Raw genomic sequence first — 18,076 nt, 5'->3', positions numbered from 1 at the left:
TTATTAAAAAAAACACAGAGAAGGTGCAGAGACAAGGTACTACAATTACTCCAGGTCTAGCTACAAAAAAGACTGAATGAGTTGAATCTTGTCGATTTAAACAATAGAAATTAAGTGCACAGCAGAACTTTAGGATTTTAAAGGGAATTAATATGGTAGACATCAGCTTATAGTTTGAAACAGATTCTTCAACAAGAATACAAACATCCAGAAGGAAGATGGAGGAGTAAACTTCATACAATAGTTTTTTGCATCCAGTGCTTGCTGGGATAGGCTCTAGCTTCCCCACAAAAATTCTTCGGTTAAATAGGTTTAGAAAATGGGAGACACTGTACGTGTTTGAAAGTATTGCTTCATATAAAGAACAAAAATATATAAAGTAAGTTATCAAACACAACTGCATCAAACCCAAAAGTTAGACGAATAGACAAGCTAGGTTGGCCTGAATGGCCTTTTCTTCGCAAAACTTTGAATGTGTTTTTAAATTCGTACCTGTCCTAATCTTTTGACTACTTCATCTTGACTGAAGAAGAGGCCTGAGTTGCCTCGAAAGCTTACATATTGTAATCTTTTTAGTTAGTCAATAAAAGGTGTCATTTTGCTTGGCTTTTGATTTGAATAGAACATAAAACTGAGTTTAGTTAACCTGTTAGTACTTATTAGTATATTAGACAGTTAGTAGTATGCTGTTTAATAAACACAAATAAGTGCGAATGAAACAACAGCTTCATTCTGGGAAATTCACTGATTGCTTAAATTAGCCTGTGGTGAGCAGACCACTATATGGAGTAAAAATGTGTTTTAAAAGTAAATTCAGAGAGAACCTGCAGTTAACACTCTGCAGGTTCTTGACTAATGTAATATGTTTATAAAAAAAAGTAGGCAATTTTAATTAAAGTTCGCAAATCACATATACAGTAATCAAATCAAATAAGGTGGTTATGTTGCACTGTATCTGTAAGTTGGTATGTCAAAATTAAATGAAAATGCAGAAGCGATGAGTGTGGATATTTGGATTAGAGAACTACTCACTTCCTGAGGAAGTTCCAGTTTGGATCGATCATCCTGGCCATTGGAGTGTAAGCCCATAAGATATGGAACAGGAGCATCCAAAAAATGTAAAAGGGAGGCAGGTAGAATGGGAACATATACATGCTGCCACTGAAAGGGGAACATTAAGGCTGTGATGCTCTCTGCCACGGTCATTAATCTCTGATAGTCTGTAGAGAGAAGAAAAAAATCATGACTTTCTTGCTGGATTGAAAAAGAAAAAAAAAAAAAAACCTGTACAGACTTATTACATTGTGACTCCTTTATTATAACATGATTGTTTTACATAAAGCCTTTGTTGTACTGAGCAAGTTTTTTGATGTTCAAGCACTCACAAAAGCATCAAAACCAAGTACTACACCAGTGTACCAAATGAAGCTACACAGACTTTTGCAAATGTCGTCTGCAGGAAATCCTTCAACAATTGAAAGAACATGGAGAAATTTTGCATTCAAATTAAGCCTTTACATTTCCCCCCTAAAAACGGAACTGCACAATTTTATGACATGCAATTTAAGGAGAGTAATAAATTAAGTCTAACCCTGCTAAACACTTCCACAAATATACAGTGGTGTGAAAAACTATTTGCCCCCTTCCTGATTTCTTATTCTTTTGCATGTTTGTCACACAAAATGTTTCTGATCATCAAACACATTTAACCATTAGTCAAATATAACACAAGTAAACACAAAATGCAGTTTTTAAATGATGGTTTTTATTATTTAGGGAGAAATAAAATCCAAACCTACATGGCCCTGTGTGAAAAAGTACTTGCCCCCTTGTTAAAAATAACCTAACTGTGGTGTATCACACCTGAGTTCAATTTCCGTAGCCACCCCCAGGCCTGATTACTGCCACACCTGTTTCAATCAAGAAATCACTTAAATAGGAGCTGCCTGACACAGAGAAGTAGACCAAAAGCACCTCAAAAGCTAGACATCATGCCAAGATCCAAAGAAATTCAGGAACAAATGAGAACAGAAGTAATTGAGATCTATCAGTCTGCTAAAGGTTATAAAGCCATTTCTAAAGCTTTGGGACTCCAGCGAACCACAGTGAGAGCCATTATCCACAAATGGCAAAAACATGGAACAGTGGTGAACCTTCCCAGGAGTGGCCGGACGACCAAAATTACCCCAAGAGCGCAGAGACGACTCATCTGAGAGGTCACAAAAGACCCCAGGACAACGTCTAAAGAACTGCAGGCCTCACTTGCCTCAATTAAGGTCAGTGTTCACGACTCCACCATAAGAAAGAGACTGGGCAAAAACGGCCTGCATGGCAGATTTCCAAGACGCAAACCACTGTTAAGCAAAAAGAACATTAGGGCTCGTCTCAATTTTGCTAAGAAACATCTCAATGATTGCCAAGACTTTTGGGAAAATACCTTGTGGACTGATGAGACAAAAGTTGAACTTTTTGGAAGGCAAATGTCCCGTTACATCTGGCGTAAAAGGAACACAGCATTTCAGAAAAAGAACATCATACCAACAGTAAAATATGGTGGTGGTGGTAGTGTGATGGTCTGGGGTTGTTTTGCTGCTTCAGGACCTGGAAGGCTTGCTGTGATAGATGGAACCATGAATTCTACTGTCTAACAAAAAATCCTGAAGGAGAATGTCCGCCATCTGTTCGTCAACTCAAGCTGAAGCGATCTTGGGTGCTGCAACAGGACAATGACCCAAAACACACCAGCAAATCCACCTCTGAATGGCTGAAGAAAAACAAAATGAAGACTTTGGAGTGGCCTAGTCAAAGTCCTGACCTGAATCCAATTGAGATGCTATGGCATGACCTTAAAAAGGCGGTTCATGCTAGAAAACCCTCAAATAAAGCTGAATTACAATTCTGCAAAGATGAGTGGGCCAAAATTCCTCCAGAGCGCTGTAAAAGACTCATTGCAAGTTATCGCAAACGCTTGATTGCAGTTATTGCTGCTAAGGGTGGCCCAACCAGTTATTAGGTTCAGGAGGCAATTACTTTTTCACACAGGGCCATGTAGGTTTGGATTTTTTTCTCCTAAATAATAAAAACCATCATTTAAAAACTGCATTTTGTGTTTACTTGTGTTATATTTGACTAATGGTTAAATGTGTTTGATGATCAGAAACATTTTGTGTGACAAACATGCAAAAGAATAAGAAATCAGGAAGGGGGCAAATAGTTTTTCACACCACTAAACACTAAACATGACTAGTCACTTCAAAATATTTGAAAAAAATTAGAGAGCCCCTCAGCCTTGGAAATATAACTCAATTACTCTGCCAAGAACTTACAATGGTGTACAGATAACATCAAAACCATTTATCAGGTTAAAATACAAGTATTGCCATCCTGCAATGCCAAAAAACATCAAGTCTGAAAAATCATGCTGGCATTCTAAACAGACAGCATATCCTTATTTTAATGAAATGCTGCCACCCGCCGCCATTTCACAGGGATCTGGTAATTACAACTGGTCCTTGACTCAAGGTCTACAGTGTATTTAGAGCACAGACTGCTTCCATCTTGCTGAAAATAAAATAATCTCAATTTGAAAGTTGGCTGGAAGAAATAAACAGACAAATAACCAGTGACTAAACCTTAAGTGTGGTATTTTTTTTAATGTGACATAATCATTAAAATAGATTATGCAGTTTCACAAATAGAAACCAACATAAAAGGAACAGGCTACTATAAATCTAGGTTCAAAGCATGGGGCTTTTTCAATGTGTAGAAGTCCAATGGGATCTTCATATCTGCCCATGGTTTTGTATGGGGAAACAGACGTGAGCCTCTCTGCCTACCTTACGTAAAAAGGTGGTCCTCTTTATTAAAATATCAATATTAAAACTCACAAAATAAGATGTTCATATGTACAATTATAGGACAAAAAACTGAGTTTATAAAACCAAACAAAAAACACACAAAAATACACAAATATACTTTTCTATCTTTTTCTATAAAATAATAATATGGAAAACAAAAGATTGTCCCTGCTATGTGTCCTAAGCTGGCAGTTGGGAGAGGCTCCAGCCCCCTGCAACTCTGACCACAATTATGCGGGCCTAGAAAATGGTATGGTATGGTATGTGTTATCCACAAATAATATTTTTTTTTTAAACTAAAAAGCAAAGGTAATACAAAACAAGAAACCTGTAAATTGATAATTTAAAAAATGTCAGTTTATGACAATAGATGAAGCAAGTTTTCTTCTGGACCACAAAAGAATCTCACTAATTATAGCTAGAAGCTTTAAGGTAGACTTAGGTTTTCCTGCCGAAAACCACATTTACACACGTCCTCGAGAACATAACCAATAGTTAGTTGAAACAGTGCCATACTAACATGAAAAGCTGTAAATAAAGCCTCACAAAAACACACAGTATGTGGACAGCTGGGACAAGTTCAGGTTGTCTTCAATAACTTTGTTAATTTTATTACACAATACTGTACAATGCCATTCATATCTTTCCTTTTTGTTCATTTTCTAAACTTTTTTTTTTTTGAAAGTACTTTGTAGTAGTGTAATGATTGCAACTGTCATCTATATCCTGCTCTATCTTTAGTGCAGAAAAAACAAACAAAGGAAGATGTAATTTTGTGGTGGAGTAGCTAAGCACAAAAAAATCTATTCTGCTGTGAGACATTTCATTCAATGCTTATAGTCAGCAACATATTTCTGGGGGCAAACACATTTATATGCTGCAATACTGCCTTAAATAATCAACACAGTATATGTGAAAAAATATTCTCTGTACATGCAAAGCAGGATGCACAGTTACTCTGCTGTGATTTAGGGTGGGTGCTAAATTATGACCATGGTGATAATAATAGGAACAATAATACATTGCATTTTCCCAAGCTTAAAGAACATGAGCCAAATGGTAGATAAACAATTTGTGATGCTATTTTTCACCATTAGAACTTAAACAGAGAGGGTGAACTGAGAGAAAGGATAATACTGTCTTGTGCAGAAATGCTTTAATTTGCCTTATAAGGGAATTTATTAGGTGACCCTATCAAATTCCTTTAGGGATATCATTCCAAAGTCTGGGTGCAATAGAATAGAAGGCTCTGTCACCCACTAAGAATTGATTAGATTGAGGTATGACAATATTTGTCAGCATTTGTAAACTGGAGTGGGCAAATAGAACTGTGGCGCTAAAGGTCATTTAAAACTTCATGGGTTAGTAACATTATTTTGTATTTAGGCTTGTAAGGCACAGTGTGCCAGTGAAGACTGAACAGAACATGCATTATTTGCTCACTGCTGTGAGGCTGAGTGACTTGTAGCAGGGATTTTGCACCAGCTACAGTGGAAATAAAAGATTAGAAGGCAGATTCATCAGTGGAAAATTACAGAAATTAATGAAAAATATGATACAAGCTCAGGAAAGCTTCTCATTATTAGAAAAGGACAGGAACAAGGAAACACATTTTATTACTTATTAGAGGCAGAATTAGGAAAATTTCGTAATATGATTTATGCAAGTTGAATAATAAGGGGAATAATCAAAAATGACACCAAGATTCCTTGAAAAAGATGACAACATGACAGTACCACATAAAGTGGTATTTGAATGAAAAGGAGTTCACTTTCTTATGCTGGGCTTTAGTGTCAATAAGCCTGGAATTCAGTTTTTTAAAGACTTGTGCAATAGGGACCCCAGCAGAGAATCTGAAACACTGATACTTTATGCTAGAGGGCAGAAAAACTTGTCAAAGGAGCCAAAATATCAAAATATGAAATTCTAGCCTTACACTTTGGTACACTTTAAAAACCTTTACCCATAATTTCAAAGCCTGAGGAGAATATGGCAAATGACTACACAGAGAAAAAGCCAGAGGTAAAGAAAATTAGCATTATATTATCTGACTTCACTAAATGTGTAGCTTTACTGCTTCCCCAATTTGCATGCTGCTGTAATTTTACTATATGCATTATGAACTACTGAACTTTGGCTCTATAATGCTGTTTTATTAAAGCACCACATATTTTTTGTCTGCAATACACAGCATAATTGATTATGGTGTTGTCAAATTGGCATTTCATAGTTAAGTGCTCTCTTGTTAACTAACTGAAAGCCAATTAATGAACTTGGACAGGGGCATATAAAGTCAGACAATAATTTCAGACAAACTCAAAGGAGTGCAAGAAAGCTGTGTGAAATTGAGGAATGTACCGAGATGAAATGCTACATGGGAGAAGAGATTGAAAATACATGAGATGGTAAAAGAAGAGGGGTAAAAAAGCAAAAGCATCAGCTTTTTTTTTTTTTTTTGCAATTTTACATTGTGGATTTATTACAGGTGCAGCTCTCCAAAAGAAAGACAACAGTCTTGATGAGAAATTCTTAACAGCTAAAGCATCCAAATAAGTAAAAAATATTAACAACAGTGTTTTTTTACACTTTTGTTTAAAAATAGAGCATTTTATTTTTAACGATTACAATCAATGCTCTCGACAAACTGATGATGCTTAGAGGAAAAGTCACTTATTTTAAACATGAAATAAAAGCTCTGAATGCAACAACTAATCCTATTCAAAAATATACCAAAAACAGCTGCTAATTCACTCTCTTTAAATCAGTGGTACATAAACTGAGGAACATAAAAGATACCCACTGCATGAATGACACTTTGCTGCTAGTATTGTTACATAACTCGCTCTTAGCTGTTATTTGCAAAATATTCTTGTAACACTGCTTTGGTACTGCATCAAAATCTGCAGTGTTTGAACACAATAAAAACACCACACACTGATGTCATTTCTGACCAATCCTGTGTGCTCTGCATCACAGGCAGTTGCTCCTTAACCCCCTCCCCCATCTGTTGCTTAGCAACCCTACAGCAATAGACAGGACAAGTACTGTATTTTCTACCAATAAACTACACTCTGTAGTCATTACAGAAACAGAAAATCCCTGCATAATAACTTTGCTACTGCAGTACTTACTGCTGCACAGGAGTTTTTAACCTTAGTGATAGCAGCTCTCATAAAAACATTGCTGCATCTGGTTTTGCTACTCAAAAAAGGAAATACTTTGCATGCTCAAATATATGCCCTGTAAACTTCTGCTAAATTAACCGGCCACTGCTTGATCATTTATTTTACTGGAGACAAAGCATGAATAAGTAAAATGTTTGAAACATTCTTCTTTTTACATGCCACCATTATTCATTTATTTATCTTAAGATGTAATTTTACAGGTAATGGGGATGCATACATCACCTTGCACCAGCTACTCATTTTGACCTATATTCTTTCTTTGTAATTGATATATTTTTAAATATGAGAATCATTTTCTGTATAAAACAGGAAACACTATGGTGTGAAATTATCAACACATGAATCTGAGACCGATTTCAGATTATATTTTTTTATAAAGGTAACTGTTGCTAAAATATTAGTCAGTCATCTCAATGCATATTTCTTTCTTTGGGTTTAATTTCAGCAACATCCATTTATTCATAGTGTGTAAAACTGCTTTTTCCAATTAAGGCACACTGAATATTGGAAAAGGGGATATTGGTACAGTGGCTCACACACGAACCAGCTCTAGTTTGGGTGCAAGTCTATTGCAGTGTACACACTTACACTGTCACTCAAAGCTTAAAATCACAGACACAGTACAAACACAAATATAATATACATACTTTTCTTTTTGGGCAGTGTTTGATAGAGTAACAATGGGAAGCCATGCCCAGCAGAACCAACTGTAAATAAGATTTTGTACTAAATTATAATGAATGAATGAATGAATCCATCAATCAATCAATCAATCAAACTTTATTGCCAAACAATGTATTGTTAATTCTTTTGGTGTAATACAGAAAAGAATAGTAACATACAATTGATAGTAAAATACACAATACAATATATGCCATCCCCACAATATTATATGTAACAGCAAAAAATACTGTAGTGTACATTATAAAAGAAACGCATAAAACAGTACGACAACTGACAGAAACAATACTTCCCCCATACTCCAACTCTTTAAACATATTTAAAGGTGGATGGAGGTGGCTGGAGACCTGGGGAAGACTGACACCAATGAAATGTTAAGACTGACCAAGATGAATGCAGCAGAAACTATTGAGTAGGCCTACTCTTTGCTTTGAGTAATAACCTGTAATGTTTTCCGGACAGTAATAATTAGTAATTATCAAGGCACATTTATATTGCCTGCTAACATTCTAACCATAGATGTATGCAGGTCCTGAATTTGGTTTCAGGACATTTCTCCTGTCTAGGCAGTTTTAGGAAAAGAATGTGACCAAAGGTCAGACTGCCTCACCTGATGTACCAAAATGCATTAAGTCTCTAGAGCAGTGGGTCCCAAACTCGATCCTGGGGACTCAAAGTGGCTGCAGGGTTTTGTTCCACCAACTTCAGTTTTTCCATTGGTCTCTTAGCCTAAATAAGTGAGTCATTATTTCCCAGTTTCTGTGTTTTGAATTCAATGTAGAAATTACAAACTAAGTATGGTAGATTTTTATTAAAATGAAATAAGCAGTTATATGGGGAATATGTAGTTTTTTTTTTTGTTTTTTTAAGTCGGTAACGGTATTTTCAACCTAATTTTCATTCTGCTTTTCCAGGTGTTCTGGTTATTTAACTGATTATGTACCAATTAGTGGACCTGACACTGAAGTCGTTGCTGCTTTCATCATCCCAGGTGTCCGGTAAGCTGGTTGTTAATTGTCACTATTAGGATTAAATGGAGAGCAAGTTGAACATTTATAGCTTTAGAAAAAAACAAATATTTTTAAAAGTCTAATAAATGTAAAAACCATAATGTGTTTTTCTGAATGCAGAATAAGAGAAGAGTAAAAAAGACCAGCTAATTAAATGAAATCAGTTGTTATCAATTATTATCACCGATTGTGAATTTGGTTGGAACAAAAACCTGAAGCCACAGTGGGTCCCCAGGATCGAGTTTGGGAACCACTGCCTAGACTATCAAACCATATTATTCATTAATATACTGTAAAAGTATTACAAGGTGATACGATTCCAGCCAACATTAGCAAGTGTACTTTTTCTACATCTTTATCTTTACCCACTTCTATGTTCTCTGCAGAGCAGTATTTGTGTTTTAGAGCTGTTTTTCTTGTCTAGTAATTATTATCCATCTTAAGAAATACGATCATAATACTTTTTTTCTTTTTAACAGAATCCCAATGATACAACTCAAAACCATTCCTTTTTTACCTGCCATTATGTAATATGCACATAGCTATTCTGACTACTTGCTATTTTAGTTGTTCCATGTGTATCCAGCAAGGGGGTGCTCTTTCTCCCCTGGGATGCGTTTCTTGATGCAAAATAGACTAGAACCAATACCATCCCTTTTGTACCCGTAGCGGAAAATAATTACAAGAGAGAAATATGGTGCAAAAAGAGCTATATTATACTCAACTTGCTTTAAAAGATAACATTCATTCCCACAATATAATGCATAATTCTGTATACATACATATTCAGGCCAGAGAGAGGCAAAGGGACATCACAGCCAAGAGGGAGAATGCTGACACTCAGATATCCCATCCAGCAGCGAGGAATGTCAGTGGCATAGTGAGACATTTCTGACATCACGTTGGATCCTCGTCATTATAAACACTCGCATAATTATATATTCATAGAATTCATGTCAGATATAGGCGACTACCAGAAGAACTGGCTGGTTATTAATACCTTCACAGACTGTGGATTTTTTAACCATATTGGTCAAGCAGACACCAGAACCTTTTAAAACAACCCGCTTGTATCCTTCACGTTTTCTGCCTATCTCCCTAACCTGACTTACAGCTGTCATTTGTCAATCTCCCCGGCAGTCTTGCTCTCTCTCTCTTTTAGTTGAATTGCATGGCTTTGTGAAATACATTCCACAAATTACATTCGATACAAAAAACCTTCTTGCTACACCATTTTTCTGTGCTGAACATACAATTTTCATGTGCTTCTAATCTGACCCCTTTTGCTTCTACCAGCTCTATGACTGAAATGTGCAATGCTGAATTGTATACTACAGTAATCCCTCGTTTATCGCGGGAGATAGGTTCCAAGGCCGACCGCAATAACTACATTTCCGCGAAGTAGGGACACCATATTTGTTCAATTATTTAACGTGTATCTGGACGTTTTTAAACCCTCCCTGTACTGTTTACAACCCACCCTTTACTCTATTAATAACAGGGACCTACCTAACATTTCCTGAGGCACCTCTTCCACGGTTTCCGAAGGTGTATCCGTAGTAGTAGCAGGAACTGGCTCTTTTTTGTGAGGCTGCAAAAACATTGTGATCGGCAGTTGCTGCTGCTGCTTCTTCTTCTTCTTTTTCCGGTCGAAGAGCAGCTTTTAGGCGGTCATGACGTCATCGACCTTGTTGCAAAATTAGACTGATCGAACGGTGTTTAGGCTCAGCACCAGCCTTGGAAGAAGGAGCACGTTTGGGAGCCATTGCAGGGGGTGAAAATTGAGCGAAGTTCAACACAAAGAAACCACAAAAACAATCACACACAGTACAGTGTAAAGTAAACCGCTCGGCGAGAAAGCTTGAAGTGAAATGGCTGCGACAGAGAGACAAGGGGAGATGTTGTGGGATCTGGGCATCAGTCAAAGCACCAATCACGGGCCCGATTAGAAAGCGGGAAGCTGTGATTTGTTGTCTCCCTCCCATGTACCAATGTTACAATGCACTTAGTCACCAAACTTGTTTTGTTGTTTTTAGACTAGGAAATACTACTACTATATTTAAAATCCCGCAAAGTCATGAATCCGCGGAAAGTGAACCGCGAAGTAGCGAGGGATTACTGTAATGTAATTATCTTCGACCTCAGAATGTTTGGAAAGAGTTGTACTTGGTGGCAAATCAGAAGCAGGAGTGAGCATTCATTGGTTGTCACATCTCATGCATGCAGAGCTCACCCCATGTCTAAAGACAAAATTAAACCGGTTTGATTTTATTGGAGAATGTAATGGACTATTTGGAGTGAGTTGCTTCGTATTGTCACATTAGATTAATGACTTCACAGGAACGTGCCGCCGATTGCCTCTGACTTGGTCCGATTACGTAAAAGAAGGCAATGACTGAAAAATCACAGGAAACGTCGTGTAACATGACATAGCTTTTAGTAGGAGCTCATCCTTAACTTTACAATGCACTTCTCAAATTAGGGCCTGTAATGGAACCTCTTGAATAAATTAGACACCTGGCTTACCTAATTCATTATCTAAATGGAAATGTAAAGTGTATTTGTGGGCTTTACCACTCCACATTTATATAATTTTTTAGATTAAAGCACTAAAAGTAATCTGCTCATTTCCAAGCAAAAATTACTGTTTTTAAAAACCTCCTTTAAAAAATTTCCTCCAAATAGTCATACTAAAAAGTAATCATAACACATTTACCATGTGCTATCACCATCAATAAATTAACTGACATTTTCCAGGTGTACTCAGGATAGCGAGCTGCCCCTTCAAATATTTTTCTCTCTCATCTCTCAAATTGTCCAGGACATTCATACAAAAAAATCAGGCAAGAAAGAATTATACTTACGCATACATATACATTTTTCTTCAGTGAGCAGGGCACCTGAAAAGAAAATCTCACTTTACCCAACTGTTACGTACTGCTTTGTGGGTGTGATGTGGATTAGAGTTTGAGAACTCGAGTGGTATAGTAAAACAGAGTGAACATTTCTTTTCACTCCTGTTCTAGCTTAGAAGTGCTGCATTTTTGTAGTTTGCAGTTAGTTATAGACGCTGTGCCAAACTAGTTACAATCCAGTTCAGAATACATGAAAAGTTCTTTGCAGAGGTACAGCTGCCAGGTGGAGCTGACTGGCTGTAAATTGGGACAGTAGTGAGCTAGTAAATTAATAACAGAGCTATACAGAAAGAAGTTATTTTACAGTTCTCTGTAAATTTCGGTAATTTGATCAGGACTGGTGATATGGAGACACTTAAGCTGGTACAGCAAATCCATAAAGAAGAGATTAAAGCAGGCAAAAATTGAGAATATGGAAAAATTGGAGGCGAGACTACAACACAACACCAAAGATGTATGGAGGGAAATGAAGAACATTAATGGCTGCCACCACCTACTCAAAGCATCATGATGCTCCAACAGTGATGGATGGATTAAAAGCCAGAAGTCTACATGACCATCATCATCAAGTCCTTCCATGAGAACCCTAAATCCAAACAGGACTGTTTCATTTATGTTAGGTAGAATGCCCAGATGGAACTGGGCAGTCTAATGGTCTGGAATCCCTACAGATTTTATTTTTTTCTCCAGCCGTCTGAAGCTTTTTTTTTGTTTTTTCTGTCCACCCTGGCCATTGGACCTTACTCTTATTCTATGTTAATTAATGTTGACTTACATTATTTTCTTACTGTGTCTTTTATTTTTTTATTCTTCATTATGTAAAGCACTTTGAGCTACTTTTTGTATGAAAATGTGCTATATAAATAAATGTTGTTGTTGTTATAAAGAGGAGCCAGGCAACAGCAGGTGATGAGGACAAGGCCAATGGGTTTAACCTGACTTGTTTCAAGTGCTTGCACAATTTGGTCTAATTCCACCCTACAATTCCACACTAGAAAGACCAAAGAATGTTCCAGTTAAACATACATCAGGAAACATTACAGAATAATGCATGCTACACCATTTAAAAGAAAGTGTAATATATATAATTCATACTTAAGTATTCATTATTCATAAAAGCAGAAATAATTATGTGGAAATGTCAAACAGAACAACAACTGGACTGTTATGAAATGGAATACCATATTTTTTTGTTAACTAGGGGTACTAAGTTTTAAAAAAAAATGTAAAGTATGCATATAATTAGAGACGTGAAACCAATTTTTTCTTATTTACCACAAAAAACAAAACCAAGCCAAAATAAGAAGAGAATGTCCAAGACAAACAGAAAACAAAAAAATGATAAATGTAGTTCTAGATAAAAACAAATACAACATTCATTCACAATATGCTCTTGTAATTAATTCATACTAAACTAGAATTAAAAAACACACTGTCTTACATGTGGATACATTATATAAATATACAGCATACTATAACCTACAACTAAGAACTGAAATAACCAGTTATAGATGTCATATTGGTATTTGAAGCTTATAACAATTACTAGAAATAGTAAGACGTATTCCAATTAATTAACGATTAATCTTAGTAAGCTTTGATTTCAAAAGAAATGTAATATGTTACATTTAAAAAAAAGATTCATCTGTGTATGAACATATGAAATGTATTATAGACCGGTGTTGTAGCCCAAAGGATGTTTATGAAATTATTTTCTGACTTTATCCAACACAGGCTTGTGAGAAGCTGGGGTTTAGCTTGCTAGCACAAATTACTGGCTTATTCCAGGACAGTTTAGAGCTGTTGATCTGACTTCACATTTTATGACAGTGAACAAAAAGCAGTGTGCACGTGAAAGCCATGCCAATATTTTTCAAGAATTTTTTAATAAAAGAACAATATTACGATGTAGGTCTTCTACACGATAAATTAAACACAGTATATTTCATTCAGAACCTTTTAAACACTGCTAGAAACTTTTAAAAGTATAAACAGCTGTTTGAAAAGTGGTGAAAATTGGGATTTTTTTAAATCTGTAAATTAATTTTGAAGCAAGATTTGTAAAGAAAATAATAGAGTACAGTCATTTAATAAAACAAAAATGACAAAAATAAAACTAATCTTAGCTATCTGTGAAATTTACTGTTGCGATTTGAATGACTAAAATAAACTGTAGTAATTTCATTACAAAGCTGGGATTTAAAGTATACAGTCTGACTAAAAATGTTTTGCTTACAATTCATGCAGTGATTGCATTTCTATAGCATGAATTTGCCATTTACCTTTAGTGGTTCCAACTGAAGACAACAGTAAGCAAGCTGCTATGTTTTTCTACTTTTAAAAAAAAAATGTGGAATAACTACAAACGGACGGATGAACAGATTAACTGATACAACATGTACAACAGCAAAGAATAATGCAGAAGAAGATTAGGCCAACATACATCAAAAACAGTATATGCTTCTCTACATCATGGATGAACAAAGTATATAAAAGAAAATGACTGAGGATTAAAATTAAGTCAAATTATTTTCAGCTTCTTACTGTAATAAAGCAGAAAATGAGTCTAATTCCTGGTGAACAACAAACATGTTCACTCAGCTATTTCAGGAAAACAAAAATGATCAGAAAATGTAAATTTCCTTGTTTTCTTCTGTCGTCCTTGTATTAAATGTTCACTTAACAATAAAATATTTATGTTACAGCAATTCTGTAAATTACAGGTTTGTAGAGAAAAGGTATATTTTCGTTTACATATCAAAGATTAAATAAAACTTGTTTGTAGAACTCTTGACAGTAAATTTCCTACATTAAAATGGCAACTAATTCCAACATATATAAAATACACTGTTAATGATATTTAGTAGGGGAGGAATGAACAAATCAAGAGGAGAGGTATAAAAGTAGTATGAAACAGGGTTCCTTCAACACAAGCTGTGTGTTACTATCCATTCAATGTGAGGAGTGACTCATCTAAAAGTTTCTCTGCTCACCTCACAGCTATATTCTCAAAAGCTCCTTCAGGGAACAGCCTTTAAGCACAACCTAGGATTGATCTTCTGGTATTTGGAGTATTTTTACAAATTCCTTGGGCCATCTTAAAAGAGTACTTTGTGGAGGACCTAGCTGTTCCTGCACTACTGATCTCGTCTACGAACACAAGACAGCTCAATGGCTTATCTGTCCTTGGCAGACACCTCCATACCTGTTTCTGAGTGTTCTGTATTGGTGCATCATGGGTTTGCAGAATGGAGATGTGGATGGTGTTCACATGGAAACTTGCTAGTCTCCTGTGACACATCTGTTACACTTGTGTCCTTCTGAGAATCTACCTTTTATGGTAATCTATATATTGACAAGAGCGAACACTCGCCAGTTCCAATGATCTATGATCAGGAAAATCTGGAGTGGGCTTGCTTATAATGAATGCTGGTTCCTCTTGTGTTGAACTGGTAAGGTAAGAGTTTCTCATATTATGTGCTACTTTAATGGCTCCTCTACCCCTAGAAAACCCCTTGCAAGCAACAAAATTTGGTCAAGCAGTTAAATAGCACACAAGTTAACGATTCTAAACAATAAACACAGGAAAATTCATTCTGGAATGTTCTAAAAGAAAATGTTTATATTTTACTTCTCTCACCACCCCAGCTCGTGAAAGTAAAAATTACTTTAAGGTGAAAAAATACTTTATTAGCCTCATGCTGTAATTAAAATTAATAATTAAAACTCACTGAATGACATTAAAAATACACCTGTTACTGAAGTATTTTGCTGCTATGAGTGTCAGAAGGATAGCATTCCTAAGAAGTACCATAAATAATCACTTCAGATGTCAAGCTTATACAGAATGAATTGCTTGATACCAACCAGTCCAGCTTCAAGAGGAACCACTCGACTGAAACAGCTCTTCTGACTGTGGACAACCAGCTTTGCCATTCTAGAGCTACCAACAGGTCATCAGTCCCGATTCTGCTAGATCTCTGTTCTGCCTTTGACACAGTCAACCACAAAACTTGACACCCTCTCTTACTTTGGCATCACTGGGACACACCCTAATGTTTTAAATGATGAATATTTTATGTGCGAAGAGGGAGGTGAAAAAAGTAAGCATTCATAGAGCAATGCAAATATTCACCAAAATAACACTAACCAGAAGAGAGTTGAATAACATTTAACAAACCAACCCAAAACATAAAACTGCCAGATATTTAAAATTGTAAATTGTATTGAAATATATATTCTTCACTAAGAAATCTTTTTTTTTTTTTAAATAAACACTGAATATTTAAAAGTACTATTCTACACTACTAATATTCTCTTTATCAGAATTTTTGTTAAGACAGTGGCCTTTGATACACATCATTTGTAAACATCAATTTTAGATTATACTTACGTTGAGAGTACAGCAGTATCTGGATCTCAAGAAGGGCACAAGTGAAGAGCTGTATTACATTTTCCAGACCCAGGAGTTCAAAAACCTCATTCAAAGGAAAATCAAAGAGAGGTAGTTCATTGGTGCTTGGCCTCTGACATACAATTGCTCCATATACACCTGAGAATTTCAAAGACCTCCCTGATGGTGGAAGGGGTACCTCATAAAGTATATTGAAGATGTAGCTTTCCAATGGCAATGGAGGAGGCTGTGGAGATGTTACAGCCTGGTGAAGTTGTTCTAGTACTTTTCTGCATGCTTGAATGAAGCACATGGGAGTTATTAAACAGATGCATTTAGAGACATATAGTGTGTCTCTGCTAATGTCATAAGAGTTGAAACGTTGCAGTTTTGAAATGGATGTTCCATTATATTCTTCTAAAGTGCTGTCACAATCTCTTCCACTGCTAGAGGATGAATGGAGGATATCATATTGTTCTGCATTGTGCATGTGGTAAAGGGTCTGCATTGCACTACAGATTTGCTTGCTGGTGACCTCCTCATAAAAAGTGAGAGCAAAACCATAAGTCCTGGAACCATCCTCACGGGTGATTATGAAGGAATGGAACTGGGGTTCTCTACAGTCTGACTGAGTCCTGAAAGATAGCCCCTTAGGCATGCAGAGCTGGGGGGAAAACAGAGAGAGGTAAGGCAATTAATTTTCTACAGACAATGCAAAACAAAAAATAATAATAAATTACCAAATATATAAATGTTAAAATTAGCTTACAATAAATACTAAAAATAAACTACCCCACAAAGAACAGCTGCATAAAAAATTATTTATCTTCAAAAGGAATTTCTGAATCTTGATATTGTTAATGTTAGATTTCATGCACACCTTAAAAGAAATTGCCAGCACACGCAAACTTATCCAACACTGATAGTAGTAAGGTGTTGTACCATGTTAGTCATTATGGATGCAATGAGAAGTCAAGCAAGATGAAACCTTTATTGGGTACTGGTTTCTAATTACATCCAACATTGATAGTATAACATTTAGTTTAACAATTGTTCCATCATCTTTGGCTTCAATTGTGGCAAAAACTTAAAAAACACGGCCAGTCAAAGACCATGAAATTCTTTTTCTGTAAACACTGTGTTACAGACTTGACTGAAGGTCTATGATCTTTATCTTTCTGTAAGTCCTAAGCATGTCTCAATTGAATGGCAGCTAGCCTAATATTTAAAAGTATTTCTTTTTTTGTGGCTATTTTTCTTTAAGTATATTGTAACATAATTTACAGTCATGGCCCTGTTTAAATTCATTCAAAATTAATTTAAATAAAATGTACTGATCTCAATACACAATTTATATTTAAATGTCAAAAAACCCAGACAATATTAAAATCCCTTGAATACTATGATATTTCTATATTGTATAGCCCCTTTTCATGTATAATACTGTTTTTTTGACATTGCAACTTTTTCATCAGAGGAGAAAAAAGTTAGTATCTAAAAACAAAGCAGATAGTAGTTGTACTGATTACTTCTTTAACAAATATGTCAATTTTTGTTCGACTCATACCTATGCAGGCAAAATAAATTATATGGAAAGTAAATGGCCAAATCAATCATTACACTGAAATGAATAAAGCTTGTGTGTTTCTATTTAACGTTAAGACAAAATCTAAATTACATTCATTTCAATTGCATGGATTTTTAAGGTTTTACACTTAGACTATTTTAAATTGCGTAATGTGAACATCACTACAGCAAATTGTGGTCACACTAACCATTCCTACAGCATCCTGGTCAAAGGGACTCCACTCCACATTATCCGGATAATGAGCCAACACCTTTGATTTAAATGTTCTTCTTAAAGGACTCTGTTCAAAATTCTCACCTGCAAGAGAGTCATCAAAGTCAGTTACTAATCTCAACTGGCTTCATTCCATTTCAAACAAGCAGGCAAAATGCAGAACACATATGTCGACACACATATATACACAAATGCAGTATTAAGACATTTCTGCACAGAGCACAAAGAAGAATA

The 18,076-nt window shown here is 35.7% G+C and overlaps 1 protein-coding gene across 4 annotated transcripts in view; it reads right to left on the bottom strand.

Moving 5' to 3' along the window:
- Positions 1-18,076, bottom strand: part of dennd5a (DENN/MADD domain containing 5A) — a 115,469-nt gene that overhangs the window by 59,886 nt on the left and 37,507 nt on the right. For all 4 annotated transcript variants that reach the window (XM_039748193.1, XM_039748211.1, XM_039748202.1 and 1 more), the window contains 3 exons: positions 17,817-17,926; positions 16,042-16,705; positions 1,033-1,220 (listed from right to left, as the gene is read on the bottom strand). In XM_039748193.1, the coding sequence (XP_039604127.1) occupies positions 1,033-1,220; positions 16,042-16,705; positions 17,817-17,926 (962 nt within the window). The remainder of the gene's footprint in view (positions 1-1,032; positions 1,221-16,041; positions 16,706-17,816; positions 17,927-18,076) is intronic.

This window comes from Polypterus senegalus, chromosome 1 (genome assembly GCF_016835505.1).
Source record: "Polypterus senegalus isolate Bchr_013 chromosome 1, ASM1683550v1, whole genome shotgun sequence".
Taxonomy (NCBI): domain Eukaryota; kingdom Metazoa; phylum Chordata; class Cladistia; order Polypteriformes; family Polypteridae; genus Polypterus; species Polypterus senegalus.
Note: the sequence above shows the minus strand (reverse complement) of the source record. Positions and strands in the feature narration are given on the sequence as shown.